This window comes from Canis lupus, chromosome X, assembly GCF_011100685.1.
Source record: "Canis lupus familiaris isolate Mischka breed German Shepherd chromosome X, alternate assembly UU_Cfam_GSD_1.0, whole genome shotgun sequence".
NCBI classification, from domain to species: Eukaryota; Metazoa; Chordata; class Mammalia; order Carnivora; family Canidae; genus Canis; species Canis lupus.
Genome location: NC_049260.1, coordinates 104,446,953 through 104,463,277, shown reverse-complemented (window position 1 = coordinate 104,463,277; position 16,325 = coordinate 104,446,953). Strand labels below are relative to the sequence as shown.

The window sequence follows — 16,325 nt, the reverse complement described above, 5'->3', positions numbered from 1 at the left end:
ATTTCTGTCCCTATGGCTCAGTAACAGTCCTACGGAACCCACAAAATCAGCACCTCCCTTCACATCCTGGCATATTCTGCTACTTCCTGCTTTAAACATTTGTTCTGGCCCAGACAGTTGTGCCCTTGCTCTATGGTTTTGAAGGCTGAGCTCAGTGCCTATGTAAAGCTCTACAGCCCAGTGAGAGCACACAAGCCTTGTTAGTAAGGTTACAGAAACCAAATAGGGCATCGACCAGGACAGTGAGCAAGAGTTTGGGCCCAGGAGTCATACAGATCAGATAGATGGTCACTAAGTAGCTCTGTGATTTTAAGAAGGTTCAATTAACATCTTAGCTGAATACTCTTACCGGTATACTAACAGCAACAACAATAATAATATTAACATCTGCAGAGTGTTATGTTCCAAGCATGGTTCTAACAACTTTAGATATGTACATATATGTGTGTGTGTATCATTTTTTTAAAAATTTTATTTATTTATGATAGTCATCACAGAGAGAGAGAGAGGCAGAGACATAGGCAGAGGGAGAAGCAGGCTCCATGCAGGGAGCCTGATGTGGGATTCGATCCTGGGTCTCCAGGATCACGCCCTGGGCCAAAGGCAGGTGCTAAACCGCTGCGCCACCCAGGGATCCCGTGTGTATCATTTTTTATTGGAGTTTGATTTGCCAACATATAGTATAACCCCCAGTGCTCATCCCATCAAGTGCCCCCCTCAGTGCCTGTCACCCGGTCCCCCTGTGCCCCCGCCCACCTCCCCTTCCACTACCCCTTATTCGTTTCCCAGATTTAGGAGGCTTTCATGTTCTGCCACCCTCACTGATATTTCCCACTCATTTTCTCTCCTTTCCCCTTTAATCCCTTTCACTATTTTTAATATTCCCCATATGAATGAAACCATATAATGAGGGTCCTTCTCCAATTGACTTACTTCACCCAGCATAATACCCTCTGGTTCCATCCACATTGAAGCAAATTATGGGTCTTTGCCATTTCTAATGGCTGAGTAATATTCCATTGTATATATAGACCACATCTTCTTTATCCATTCATCTTTCTATGGACACCGAGGCTCCTTCCACAGTTCCGCTATTGTGGACATTGTTGCTATAAACATTGGGGTGCAGGTGTCTCAGTGTTTCACTGCATCTTGTGTGTATCATTTTTATCTTGAGCCCCTATGGTTTTCCCCCAGGCTATACATGAGGAAAACAGAAGCACAGAGAGGTTGTTTGCCCAAGCCCACACAGCTAGTAACTGCCAGAGCTAGAAATCGAACCCAGGCAATCTGGCTGTAGGTAGTGTAGCACTGTCCAACAGAAATACAACGGAAGGCCCATTTATCATTTTAAATCTTCCAGTAGCGGGTTGCTTGGGTGGCTCAGCGGTTGAGCACCTGCCTTTGACCCCGGGAGTGATTCTGGAGTCCCAGGATCGAGTCCCACATCGGGCTCCCTGCGTGGAGTCTGCTTCTCTCTCTGCCTGTGTCTCTGCATCTCTCATGAATAAATAAATAAAATCTTCCAGTAGCCACATTAAAAGTGAAAAGATGCAGTGAAATTAAATTTATTAATATATTTTATTTAACCCAATGTATCAAAAATATCTCAATCCATACACATCCTAATTAATTAATGATATATTTTCTCTTCCCCCTCAGTCTTGGAAATCTAAGTCTGCTTGAAAACACTAAAGGCACTACTCTTTTGGATTAGCCACATTTCAACAGTCACATGTGGCCAGTGGCTGTGTTGATGGCCCAGCTCTAGAACAGACCCTCTTCATCATCACATACACTGGGCTTAAAATGAAGGAAGGCACTGGCACCTATGTAGTGGGATTCTGTGAGAAATCATCTAGCATAGTGCCTGGCATGTGCAGGCACCCAATGAATCAGAACACTTATTAGTATCCCCCCTGCCATGCTGTTTATGTAAGAATGCCTCCAACCTTCCATACCACACACCTGCTTAAATCCTTTCTATCCCTTAGGGCTTGGTCAGCTTTCTCTTCCTCTTGCACAAAGTCTTCCTTGATGACTTTAGCACACGATAAACTCTCTCTTCTCTGATTCATTGTGCACTTAGACTCTACATGACACAATTAATGCTTCACTGTGTTCTACCTTTAGTCCCCCGCCCCGGACTGTGCCTCTGTCTCCCTAACTAAAGCTTAAGCTCTTTGAGAGCAGATGCCCATGTACTTCTTCCTCGCTATTATGCCCACAACTTTAATTATGGCAACTTCTTAGATCAACCAGAGATGGTACACTGATTGTGGGTTGAGTAAATACATGTCTTCCAATGCAAAGCCAAGCTTCTCACCTCCAGGGCTAAAAGTACACCGCGTCCCCAACTTGTGCATGCCTGTTCCTGAATTGAATGTCATGAAGATACTATTTTTATGACTTCCTGACTGAAACCTTGAACTTGCAGTGTTTTATAGTGGATGTACTTTCCAGTAAAAGGCAGGACAGGAACAAGAGTCTCAGGATAAGAGATACTAACGATGCTCATCTGAAGAGCAAGACAGTAACCATGCTGGTCTCAGTGGTGATGCATTTAGACATTCCTCCAGCCTCTTCCTGTCCTCTGGGGGCTGAGGCTTGCCACTGCTCACCTCTGGCCACCCTTCTAAAGGAAAAAAGAGGACCAATCCCTCTCGCTGGCTGCCCCGGATGGCAACACTTACTAGATGGCAGTTGATAGAGGGATACCACATAGAAACACTGAGGGAGCTAGGAAGCACCAGGTGAAAAGGGAAGGCACGATGCCCGAGCTTGTTAATCGGTGGCAGAACTGGTCTTCCTGTGACAGGAGCAGAGTATATCCCTTCATGTGGCCCTACTACTTTATCTACACACTGAAGGAGTTTTTCCCTGAAACTTCTTTACACCTCAGAAACACACTGAGTATTAATGAACCGAGACACACAGAATAATTTTAGAATGCAAAAAAATTCAGGGGGCAGTGTAAGCCACAGAACTTTTCATGCCACCAAGCAACTGAGTGGACCCTGGGTGAAGGCGGGTGACTACGGATCATAAAGCCTGGAATTTCACATCTTGTTAAAGAACTCTGTTTTCTCACTGTTTGCAGAAGTCCTTAGATTTATGTACTTGGGAGCCGACTGGGCTTTGGGAAGGGGGAAAGCTAGATTTCTTAAAAAAAGAAGAAGAAGAAGAAGAAGAAGAAGGAGAAGGAGAAGGAGAAGGAGAAGGAGAAGGAGAAGGAGAAGGAGAAGGAGAAGTAGATATCACCAGGACTTATTGGGTGAAGAATTTAATGTTGGGTTTGAATTTACAAGCATTAGAAATCGTTTTTTCCTTTCTAACAAAGAAGTAAACATCATTTTGCTATTTTGTGAAAGAAAGAGGAAAAGAATGGCTTAGAAAAATATCCTTCTGCTTAACAAAAGTCAATCTGGGCTGTTGAGTGTGCCCTTAGAACACAAACACACACACACACACACACACACACACACACACACACACAGCTGCAGGCCTGGCCCTAGCCTGGGGCCACAGGACAGAAGGTTCTGCTCCGCTAGCCAGGCCCACTCTCCTCACTGGACTTACCCTTATGGAAGGCAGGAAAACTGGGGACCGAGGGAAAGCTACAGAGCAGAAAAAAAAAAAGGATTTATTTTTTAAAAAAAGAAACACAAGGGAAGATACATTTAAAAAAAAAAAAAAGCCTTCAGTTAGCCAAAGGAAAAAGCTCAATTAATTAAGGTATTAATTAAGGCATTACTTTATGTACATAGAACTGCTCCTTTGGGTGAGGTGTGAAGACTAGCAGGAAATTCAATGCAAGGGGAATTGAATGGCTTGTTTGGTGGTTGAGATCTTCAGTCTCTTCTGAGTTGGTTTTATGTCCAGTCCAGCAGGTGCCTTTCCTGTAATATTTCTGCCCTGCCAAGGACTGTGGTCAATCCATCCAAAGACGCAAAGTCCTGCTTGTCTTCTACATCAATGGGCTCTCATGGATTGGTCTTGCTCCCTACTTCTCATGGATTGCCCAGAACAGCCTGGCATTGTCATGAGCCCACAGCATCAATTTGAAGGGTAAAGGGAGACGTTCAGCATCCAGATCACTTAGGTTTCTCTAATGCTAGGAGGACAATCAGAGAAAATGACAGGTGCCATGCTTTAATAAGTCACTTGACACAAATATGACAGCTCCCTCTTCTCACCAGCTAATGCATGACTGCTAAGCCACAAGGGGGTCTTGAGAAACTTACCAGACACAACACAATTAAATGAGCATCCACTCAGTTCAAAGTAGTCTCCTCTTGAAATCCCACATTTCCTTATGAGGCTGCTACCACTACTGATCACAGTGTTTATGGATCTTCTCTTTGGGGACTGCCAGCATATGAGTCACCCAAGAAAAGCAGTTAAAATGGCAATTCCAGGGCTTGAAGGATTCATTCCCATCCGAGGCTTATTTGCCTTTGATTCAATTAACTCTACTTTTATTTAGTCTGTGCTCACATATTAATGTTGTTTGATTTGAATGCCATCCTCCTTGCTTTGACAGACCCATTTACGTCCAATGGGATGGTCTGTGCAGTTAGTTTAGGCATCATTAACCAAGGAAGGAGACCAGACCTTCAGCATTAATGACTCACTGTCATATATAACTCCCACTGTTAGCAGAGTTGACTTAGGACCACCAACCATGGTTCATATTTTTCCACCACTCATCATTACTCCAAGAACAAGATGTACAAAGGCTGAACTTTTAAAAAGTACAAAATTAAGCTACAAGTATAATAAAATGTTCATTCCTATTGATTCGGGCTAAGAATTTGTTTCCTTTCTTAAATTAACTTTTTATTGATCACTTGCACAGTTTTGTTGGCCTTCTTCCATAAAAGAAATGGCTTTGGGGATCTCTGGGTGGCGCAGCAGTTTGGCGCCTGCCTTTGGCCCAGGGCGCGATCCTGGAGACCCGGGATCGAATCCCACATCGGGCTCCCAGTGAATGGAGGCTGCTTCTCCCTCTGCCTGTGTCTCTGCCTCTCTCTCTCTCTCTCTCTCTCTCTCTCTATCATAAATAAATTAAAAAATTAAAAAAAAGAAATGGCTTTGATATTTATTTTTGCTTTTAGTAGTGCAGGAAAAACCTTATTCATGAACTGGTGGCCTAAAAGAGAAGTAAATATTTACAGCGTGATCCTTATAACTTTGCTCAGGCAAAGTTCCCTGGCTTTTCCTGGACAGAAATGGACATCCTTAGGCTTGTCTGTGGAGTGCAGCAAGGAGCTCTGCTTGTTTTGGGGGGCTCACGTGACTGGCCAGCACTCTGGACAACCCCTAGGATCCCTGACTTTCAATCTCTGAAGCCACATGCCCAGGACAGTGGCTCTTGGACTCAAGCATACCTGTGCCACAGAATTTTCTGGAAGGCTTCTTAAGATACAGATTGCCGGCTCCCAGCACCTGAGTTTCTCTTCAGTAAGTGGCCCCAAGAATGTACATTTCTATTAAGTGCCTAAGTGGTACTGCTGCTGCTGGTTCTGGAGCCAACGTGTTAATTTGTTCACAAAAGTGGTAGTCCTGGATTTGGGCCCCAGAAGGAGGATGGGAAGAGCACAGGTTCTGGAGAGAAATGTGTTCAGTCTCCGCTCCCCTGCTTAACTTGCCATGTGACACTGGGGCAAATCATCTCTCTCTTAGCTTCTTCATCCTCAAAATGAGAACAATAATAAAATCAGATCCATGGTCTAGATGGGAGTTAATGTGTAAGCACCAAGCCCAAGTGGCCTCAGCTCCTGGCTTTGCAGTTGGTAAAAGGAAGTGCCCTCTCTTTTGGCAGCAAATGTCTCCTCTTCATGTGGGTTATTTCAGGCCTGGTTTATTGTGCCATCGGAGGAAACTAACAGACACAAAGCAGGGTCTACTAAAAATATCAGCCTTCAGCCTAGGAATACTCCTTGCAGTTAGATGGATTCCCAAGGGCTGTTAGCAATTTGTGTCTTATGAGCAAATCTGTGTTTCTCTCAGCACCTTGATTTCCCCACCTCTAAAGAGAAGCATTTGACCAATATGATTTGCCATTACAAGGATTTCTTCTTGCTCTGACAAGCCTAGGATTCTGTGACTTAGAACTCAGGTCTTTACTGCAAGATAACCTGCTAAAAATGAAAAAATGGTACTCGTTTTTATCCATTCACTTAGGTCTAATATCCTTAAACTTTCCAGCCTTCTTTCACATGAGGCTACTGCACAGAAAGTCAGGGACAACTGCTAAATATAACTAGATCTCCTTAAAATGTTCCATCACAGGGATAAAGTGGTATATCTGTTATTTAATACTGACATCTAGTGGCTTTTCCTTATCAAAGAAAAAGATGCCTTTCCCATTAGCTCTGCGGCTCCTGCTGCAGACATTCATTTAACAGTCCTTTGTTAAACACTAATTGTATGTCAAAAATTGTGCCAGGCCCAGAGAAGCTTTCACTGATCAATGATACATGGTCCCTGCCCTCCCAGAGCTCAGAGTCCAACGTGGGAAGCAGACAAATCACTAGACAGTCATGGCACATAGCACTGAATGCTACAGTTGGCGGATTCCAGCACAACTAGAACAGAGAAATACCAGGGCTGTTCACTCTGCCCAGGAAGGTCGAGGAAGGTTTCACGGAGGAAGCAATCTTAGAGTGGAGCTTTGAAGGCATTTGTGTAGAGAGAGCTTGATAGAGATCAGGCTGGAGGAAAGAAAGGCGATTGGTAGGTCCTACAAGGCTGAATGTAACATGTAAAAGAGCTTGGACTTCATGTTCTAGTTGATAGGCATTAAGAGGTCTTAACTAGGGAATGACAGGTCAGATGTGTGCCATATGGGGGGTGGGGCTAGACATGAGCAGAGGCTGGGAGAGGTGGGCCAGGACAGGGCTGCAGTGACCCAGTAGAGAAATGCGGCCTGGCCCCAGGCAGTGGTACAAAGGATGAATCTGAGTTAGAATCAGGAGATAGCTCCTAGGAGTTAGAATCAGCTGGTCATGGGGAAGGTTCACGTGGTGGTGGTGAGTAAGATCGAGGAGCCTGGGGTGGCTTCTGGGTTTCATGCTTGGACAACTCTTTGTTGGTTGCTATTGTTGTTTCTACAATTGCTTAGCAATGAGAGTAAAAAGTTGGCCTGGACTCAACCTTTCATGTTGTTCTGCCTGTAAGGCACCAGGGGCATACACACTGAACAATGGTCATTAAATTCACCTAGGTAACTGATGGGGAGTCATGACTCCAATTTAAAGATGTGACACGTGTTCATCTTAATTAAGTGACACGTTTTGTCGTGAGCTATTTCTGTCCCATTACCACTAACTGAAACAAGCTGAGTGTGATTTTCCTGGGGCCGAGCCATCTTAAATGGCTCACTCATTTAAAATTAAATCAGACTGTTCAGCAGCACCCTTCAGGGTAATGTCCATCTAAAGGGAGATTTCCGGCAGCTCTCACCTGCATCTTATTCTGTTTTGATCAATGCCCAAGTACAGGCATTGCCAAACAGAATAAGGAGATGTGGTGAAGATATTGGGGGATGTAATCAGAATCCAGATGTGTTTTGACAGCTTAGACTTACTCTAACAAGGAGAAATTAAACAGGGCCACAAGTAAACTACATCCAGGTCCAAGATTAAGTAGATTGAGTTTCAAAATGGCATACGTGTAAAAGAATGAAAGAGTTTAGCTGACTGTGCATCAGTGGTATGGCATGTCTGCCAAAAAGGCCGGTGTGATATGAGGCCCCATTAAGCGAAATGTTGTCGAGAATGAGGGAGGTGATAGACTGGCCCTTCTTGTCACTTGTCAGACCGCGCCTGGTAGGCACATTTCAGTAAAGTGGGATGGGATATATTCAGGGGAAACAAGAGGACAGTGAGGGAACTTAAAGAAGTGTCCAGAATAGTTGAAAACCATATTTAGCCTTAAGAAGAGAAACTTTGGGGTACTTAAATTCAGTCTTCAAAAGAGCTGGAGCCACAAGTGTGGAAATCAAATTCAATCTGTAAATAGGCTGTCATGGTTTGAAACTATCACTTTTTGCTGGCAATGCCACAACTTTATCTTAAAGCCAATTCACCCTGTGAGTGCTGTATCTGTCCATTCAACTCTCTTTTTGGATGTTCCAGGGCACCTGAGACCTTCCACCAGAAACCCGGAGGTATCCTTAACCTTCTTCCTCCCTCTCTCCTACGTTCATTTGGACACTAAGTTCTGTTAACTCTACCTCCTGAAAATTTCTCTAGTCTGCCCTCCTTCTTTTGTCCTGTTTTCTGTAGTAACCTAGGCTAATTTCCCTAATTCCATCTCCACACACCATGCCGAGTGAGCTTTCTAAAACACCAATTTCATCATGTCCTTCCCCTGCTTAAGCCCCTTTAGAGGCCTCCCTGTCATCTACAGAAGTCCAAATCCTTTCTTGGGGGGTCCGAGGCCTTCCATAGACAGGCCTGTGGCTAGCCTTCCATCCTCATCCCCTGCCACTCCTCCTTCATTCCCAGTAAAAGGTTTTCAATGCACTTCTTACACACACACACACACACACACATACACACAACAGGCTAGTTTGTGCCCTGTGACTGTGTTCATGCTCTTTCTTTCTTTCTTTTAGAGACAGCACAAGCACAGGGAACAGCAGGGAGAGGGAGAAGCAGGCTCCCTGCTAAGCAGGGAGCTCGATGCAGGGCTTGATCCCAGAACCCAGGAATCATGACCTGAGCAGAAGGCAGACACTTAACTAACTGAGCCACCCAGGCACCCCCATGCTCATCTTTCTGCCTCATACCTCCATTCCTCTTTTCTCTTCTAAATTCTTGTTTTTCAAAATAAACCTGCAGAAACTCTTGCCTATATTATGAGGCTAGGCTAGGAAGCCTATCAAGGTGCTTTCATCACACTTTGTGCTTGCTCCAGCCATTAATAACATGTTATATTGAAATGCCATGTCTTGGCACTGCCAGCATCCCCACAGCCTGCCTCAGTGGCAGGCCCACATGGGGTGCTTGCACTGAACTGACCACAGGAAGGGGTGCCACCCATGTCTCTGCCTCCCTACTCCCACTCCCATCGGGGTTGGGCTGTCACATCCTCAGGTGTCCTGTGTGGGGAGACTGCTGCTCTGACATTTCCCTAACAACTCTCTACTCAGAATAATGAGCCTCCTGGATCCTTTGCCCAACAAAATCTCTCAGATGTTATTCTCACCTGCATCCCACCTCCAACACACGCTGGTATTCGGGAGGCTGCTGGATACTCCCGGAGACCAACCTTTAAGCAGATCTGCCTTTTCACCCTTGTGATTGTTCTTTTAAGCAGCAGCAAGTGTGTCCAGTTGAGGCAGTCTGAGAGGCCAGGCCTGTTTTCCCAGGAAGAAGTGGGCTGTGGGAAATGACTGCATCTCCAGAGCTATTGTCATTGGAGCAGAGGACAGCCACTATCACTGGAGCAGGGGGCGTGTGTGCGTGTCTGCGTGCATGTGGACTCCTCTAATTTCTCCGTAGCCATGAGAATTCCTGCAGCATAGAGACAGAGGCTTCCCACGCTGGACCACCATCAATCTCATATGGACACAAGGAGACCTTCAGGTGGAAGGAATCACACATCCATAACATGAGAGACTCCAGACGTCTGTCTCTGCCTCTCTGGGGTGCCCCCTCTCTCTTTCTATGTGAGGATGGTGCTTATAAAACATTGCTGGTGGGAATCCTTGAGTGGCTTAGCGGTTTGGCGTCTGCTTTTGGCCCAGGGCGTGATCCTGGAGTCCCGGGATCAAGTCCCACATCAGGCTCTCTGCATGGAGCCTGCTTCTCCCTCTGCCTGTGTCTTTGCTCTCTATCTCTCATGAATAAATGAAATCTTAAAAAAAGAGAAAATGACATTAAAAAAACATTGCTGGGGACATTAACCCTGCTGGTTGGGATCTATCTGTTCCAAAAGACAAGGGAGTGTTTTTAGGAAGGAGAGCCTCAGACTTGCACAGGGGTGCACTTTAGGATTTACCAGAAGATGTCACTGTAGGCTTGAACCAGTATGAAAAGTCAGGGTATGAGGACCATCAACTAAGCATGAAGGTGACTTTATTATGAGGGTTTAAAATACCTAACAGCCCCAATTATAATGCATGCCTGGTAAAGCTGGTTGAAAGATTAATCCAAATGTGCCACTGGACTTCATAAATTTCTTTTTTTTCCAAATAACCAAACTAATTGCCACTAAACTATCGCCTCTGGCCTAGCATAAAGACTCGATAAATATGTATTAAATGATGGAGTGAATGAATACCTTAACAAGGGGCCGAAGGAGGAAGCACATGGGAATAGTAGTTACCTTTGTTGGTAAAGGCTACGGGGCTATGGAAGCTGCTGGCCCCATTAAGCAGTGGGTCTTCAAAGACATGGATTTTCATGGCAGTAGCAAGTTCAGTCCTAGGAAAAGCAGTGAGGTGGGTGCTCTATCCTCTCTATCCTCACTCCCAGAGGCTCCTCCTATGCTCAATGGTTGTTTATTCCAGAAAAATAGATAAAGTAATAAAAAAAACTTTCTATGATATTTTCAAGGCACTTAGATTATCCAGGGTTTTTGTATGATGAGGCATGGCCTCCCTGGTCCCCAGCTCCCTCCATCCTCTTCCCCAGAAGTTCTAGGAAAATAGTACAGAGCCCCTTTCCTGAAAAACATAGTTTAAGCAGAAATACAAACAAGGAATCACAATTCAATATCAAAAGTGTTTTCCCAAAGGCTAGGTGTGGACGTGTGATGGCACCACAGAGGAAGAGGTGGGGGCTGGCAGCAAGGGGTGGAGTAAATTTTCTCAGAGGAAATATAGTACTTGGACTACAACTTAAAAGATGTTTAGAATTTTCTAATCAACGAAGGAAGGTCATGCCCAGCAGAAGAAATACCATGCACAGAATAGAGGCATACCGGATAAGCCCCAGGATGCCTGACTTGCTAAAGCCCGAGACTTGGGAGAACCGTTTTCACAGAGGACATCAGCCAACAGACCCAGCTCCCTTTGGCAGGTGTACAAAACCACCACTATCTCAGATGGGAATGAATAGGTTTCACAATAGAAGCTGCCAGCCATTCTCCAGGTTTTCTATAAGAAACTAAATGCTAATAGTCCGTGTTCGTTGTTCTTTTCCTCCTGCAATATGCCATTTCTTGACCTCAGCCTTCATCCACTGAATCTCAGTGGTGGAAAAAAAATCATTTCTTAATTAAAAGCACAACCCCAGGATCATTTCTTCCCTTGAGTATGTCTGATCACGTCTTAGGCTTTGACATTTCTGGGGTGTGGTGCGTGCATGTGCACACGCTGTGTGTGTGTTTGTACCCGCTGTGCATGCATGTATGTATGGTTTCAGTGTTCATTAGTCCACTATTTGAATAAAGAACTTTTTCAGTTCACAGCTTGAAAGTGAAGATAGCCATATGGCAGAGCCTTATGTGTCAGCAGCCACTTGCTGACACCCAGGTATCCTTTCAGTAGGTAAAAGAGGCGTTTTGGAGCTGATAGAGTTAACTTTGCTCTGCTGGAAATATGACCATGTGAACAAAGGCTGAAACCGAGGTGGTAGCTTGCATATGTGCCATTGGCAGCTACCGTGTCTATTTCAGTCAGTGACTAACCACAATGTTTATTTCTGGAGGCCCTGGGCTGCTGTGCCTATCTCTGCATGCCACTTCCATAACCAATGAGCCATGATGTTATGACAACAGCCAGAATCAAAGCATCATATCGACACTCTTCTGAAGAGGTTTTGTTTCTTAATAAAGTATCCTGATTAGGCTGGATACTGGGAATATGCTTTCGTCTATTTAGTAAGAAAGATTAGAATTTGAGCTCACTTATCAACTCCATTATCACTTCAGTAAAATCCCTTGCTTCCAGTGATGTCCATTTAGTGATTAAAATGGAGGCTTAAGGGTGGGGCACATGAAATAAAATGCTTGCCTGCTTAGCAAATGAGGTTGTCAGGAGGAATTTTGTCATCGATTGGAGAAAGAGAAACAGAGGGAGTGGTAAGGGAGTGAAGATGACAAGGATGATGTTCTGGGCCTAAACTTGTCCTATTTGCAGTAGCTGCAGTACCAGCAAATTGGGTGAAAGAATTAGCTACCTGGACAGGCTAGTGGGACTCGGACAGCAGTCTACAACACAGTTCACCAGACAAATGCCACCAGATCACCATCATTCCCGTTTTGCCTTCCTTACTGACCAATGAACATCACATACGCCATGTACCTCACTGACTCCACTTATGTCACCCAACGGCTCTGACTATTGGTCTTTGCGCTTTGTCCATAGGAACTTCCACTACATCACCATCCTCCGAGACCCAGTGTCCCGGTACTTGAGTGAGTGGAGGCATGTCCAGAGAGGGGCAACATGGAAAGCATCCCTGCATGTCTGTGATGGAAGGCCCCCAACCTCCGAGGAGCTTCCCAGCTGCTACACTGGTGATGACTGGTCTGGCTGCCCCCTCAAAGAGTTCATGGACTGTCCCTATAATCTAGCCAACAACCGCCAGGTGCGCATGCTCTCTGACCTGACCCTGGTAGGCTGCTACAACCTCTCTGTCATGCCTGAAAAGCAAAGAAACAAGGTCCTCCTGGAAAGTGCCAAATCGAATCTGAAGCACATGGCATTCTTCGGCCTCACTGAGTTTCAGCGGAAGACCCAGTATCTGTTTGAGAAAACCTTCAACATGAACTTTATTTCACCATTTACCCAATACAATACCACTAGGGCCTCTAGTGTAGAAATCAATGAGGAAATCCAAAAGCGGATTGAGGGACTGAATTTTTTGGATATGGAGTTGTATAGCTATGCAAAAGACCTCTTTTTGCAAAGGTATCAGTTTATGAGGCAGAAGGAGCATCAGGAAGCTAGGCAGAAGCGTCAGGAGCAACGCAAATTTCTGAAGGGGAGGTTCCTTCAGACCCATTTCCAGAGTCAGGGCCAGGGCCAGAGCCAGAATCCGAGTCAGAATCAGAGTCAGAACCCAAATCTGAATGTCAATCAGAATGTGACTCAGAATCTGATTCAGAATCTGACTCAGAATTTGAGCCACAAGGAGAACCGTGAAAGCCAGAAGCAGAACCCAGGCCAAGAGCAGAGTGATGGCAACACCAGCAATGGCACCAATGACTACATAGGCAGCGTAGAGAAATGGCGTTAAGTGGCTCCCAGTGGCCTTTACATACTTGTCCCAAAGCGCCAGTAGAGATATGGCAAATCTTAAAACATGAGAGTTTCCAAATACATCCTGCTTCCTTAAGTTTGGAAGTTGAAAAAAAAAGTTAAGATGTTGCCTTTACAGTTGCCTTTCAATTAAATGTTATACTGTGCGTGGGTAAAACAACTTTCAGTATGTAATAAAATTGTCTCTTTTTGGTTTGTTGGAGTATTTATAAAATCCAAAAGCCAAACCAGACTTGCCAGAAATTGCTGTTTTGGTATTTTAAAAAATGCTTAAATTAGCTATAGAGACAAAATGAAAACATAAAATGTGGCCACCCAACTTATGGCTAAGAAATGGACTCCAAATTATTCATGATACACTGTTAAAACTTGATCTTGGAAGCAAACATTTGTTCCCAGGGGTAAGCATGAATATACACATTAAAAAAACGAAAATTAACCACAAATCATTTATTTTCTTTTTATTTTAACCAGGCATCTATTTAAATGGAATAAGAACTGATGGTAAATCTTATCAAACTATAGAAACGAAGATTTTTCTCTCCTAAACATGGGCAGTTTTACGTTAAAAAAATGGCTTTTCAAGTAGAACAGGATTCATATCTTGTTATTTAAGAGATGTCTAGAATTTTCAACTTTTTCTACCTTCTACTGTTTAAAGGTTTTGAACAGGGTGTATTTCATGGTAAACAAAAACACTTTTCTCCCAAATGGAATACCGGCGTAAAGATCTAATTTTCAGACACTTTTTGGGCACTGTAATTTCAACAATTCTGGAATCTTTTTGGCGCTGCTTCTCATTCATTTTAAGGCTTCTCCGAGTTGTGCTCATTCCAAAATAACCCATTTATAGAATCTTTCTTCATCATCTAAATGGTGTGTTGCTGAGTTTCTTGTGATATATAATCCTGGATTAAAGTCAGGACTTTCTTTCTATAGAATTGTCTTATCAATGTTTGTGTAGTGAGCTCTTTATCAAGAAACTCTTGAGCAGAATAACATGTCTAAAAATATTGCTGAAGTTATTCTTGGTCAGATAGAATTGAACTTGAATGTGAATGAATTGTTACTGACTTTTTGTACATTTTTATTGTACCGTTTCCAGTTGGGCTGGCTACTTCTAGATGATTTGTTCTTTTTTGTGTTGACAGATTGTAGACAATTATGAGATGAAAAAAAATGGTAGAATGAGTATTATGATAGCCAGTTATTCAGTAACATCAAAAGCTGTACCTCAATTACTTTGAGTCAACCGTCTACTGGGTTTTGTTTTAAGAAAGAACAAAAAGAGTGTTCTGCAGTGAGGTTAAGTCTCGGGAGCATATGCACTGAGGAGAGTGATTTTATATTAAGTCTCTGAACAAATACTTGTAGGGTATCAGTATCAATCGAGCAGGGCCAGAAGAATCATGTCACCCACTGTTCTAGCAAGCATCATGATTCTGGGCATTTTCCATTTTGTGGATTTTGCTATACTTTGTAGGGACTTACACTAACCCCCTGGCTGTCGATCTAACAAGACAACTAGAAGTAGCATTGATGTTTTCAGGAGCGACAGGCTTAGAAGTGTGACAATAAAGTCACATCTTGTACAATTTGCTGCTTATCTGCATGATCTAGTTTCATCTGTAATACTATGGCCACAAGCTGGACAAGAAGCTGAGTATTTGGATTTAAAGATGAATTATCTTGACTCTGAGCTTGTATCACTATATCTGAAGTTTGTTTTGTCTGACAGTATTGCAGTACTTGGGAATTCTGAGAACTGAAGAACTGAAAGGAATTTTTTAAAAAACTCAAACACACCTTGAAGTCAATGTGTTTTACAGTGAAACTATTTTGTGTATATTGTGTTTTTAAAATAAAGATCCTGTAGATCACTGTGGTATTTCAGTTTTGTTTAGTTTTAATTGACAACGTTTGCTCTTAAAACTGATAGGTACTCTTGGAAAGCAAGATAAAGCCCGAGCCAGTGGAAAAGCCTGTTACAGAAAAAAAACCTTTTGTGTTATTGCTGTGGTGTGCATGGCTTGCAGAGATTAAGTGCATTTTCTCAGTCTATACTGATCATTGTATATAGGGGATGTTATAAATATACATTTTTGTCATCATCATATAAATCCCATGATTTCAACTGTAAACATCTGTCCAATGGTGTAGCTTTACAAACCATTCACTGATTTTGTGTAATTTAACAATAGATATGAAATAAAGTTTAAATTACAGACTCTGAGTAATTTCATGATTTCAAGTTTTGCAGCCACTAGACATCATGACAACACAGACAGAATTCCCTTTTCTCCAGGAGTTTCCTTTTTAAAACTCTTGGCCACCATGTATGGAAATAAGATGACTCATTCTAATCTACCACAATAAAATGACCTTAGCTTTGGGGGCTTCCTCCTGGGGGTCTACACTGTTTTCTTTTTTGAGTAAGACAAAGTTGTCAAGGAAAGACAAGAATTGATATGTCTTTTAGTCAGCATGGACTTCTATAGCAAAATACCATAAACTGGCTTATCAACAACAAAACGTTATTTCCCACAGCTCTGGAGGCTGAAAGTCTGAGATCCGGGTGCCAGCACAGTCAGGTTCTGGTGAGGGCCCTCTTTCTTTTTTTTTTAAGATTTTATTTATTTATTTATTCATGAGAGAGAGAGAGAGAGAGAGAGAGAGAGAGGCAGAGACACAGGCAGAGGGAGAAGCAGGCCCCATGCAGGGAGCCTGACATGGGACTCGATCCCGGGACTCCGGGACTCCAGGATCGCTCCCTGGGCCAAAGGCAGGCACCAAACCGCTGAGCCACCCAGAGATCCCCAAGGGCCCTCTTTCTAGTTGATGGCTGACTTCTTGCTGTGTCTTCACATGGCAAAAAGTAGCTAGGTAGTTCTCCAGCTTCTTTAAGGGCACTGATCCCATTCACGAGGGCTCCACTCTCCTGACCCAGTTACCTCCCAAAGGCCCCAACCTCCACATACCATCACATTGGGATTAAGGTTTCAACATATGGATTTGGGGGGACCCATTCAGTCCAGTACTCTGTACACATGAAATGTGTATGTTTTCATTTAAAAGTTATTAAAGTAGATATTTTTGTGTCTGAAAG

At 43.5% G+C, this 16,325-nt stretch overlaps 1 protein-coding gene across 4 annotated transcripts in view; it reads left to right on the top strand.

The window, feature by feature from the left end:
* Positions 1 to 15,439, top strand: part of HS6ST2 (heparan sulfate 6-O-sulfotransferase 2) — a 286,829-nt gene extending 271,390 nt beyond the window's left edge. For all 4 annotated transcript variants that reach the window (XM_038588330.1, XM_038588331.1, XM_038588332.1 and 1 more), the window contains one exon: positions 12,323 to 15,439. In XM_038588330.1, the coding sequence (XP_038444258.1) occupies positions 12,323 to 13,196 (874 nt within the window). In that variant the 3' untranslated portion in view covers positions 13,197 to 15,439. The remainder of the gene's footprint in view (positions 1 to 12,322) is intronic.
* The last annotated feature ends 886 nt before the right edge of the window (positions 15,440 to 16,325 follow it).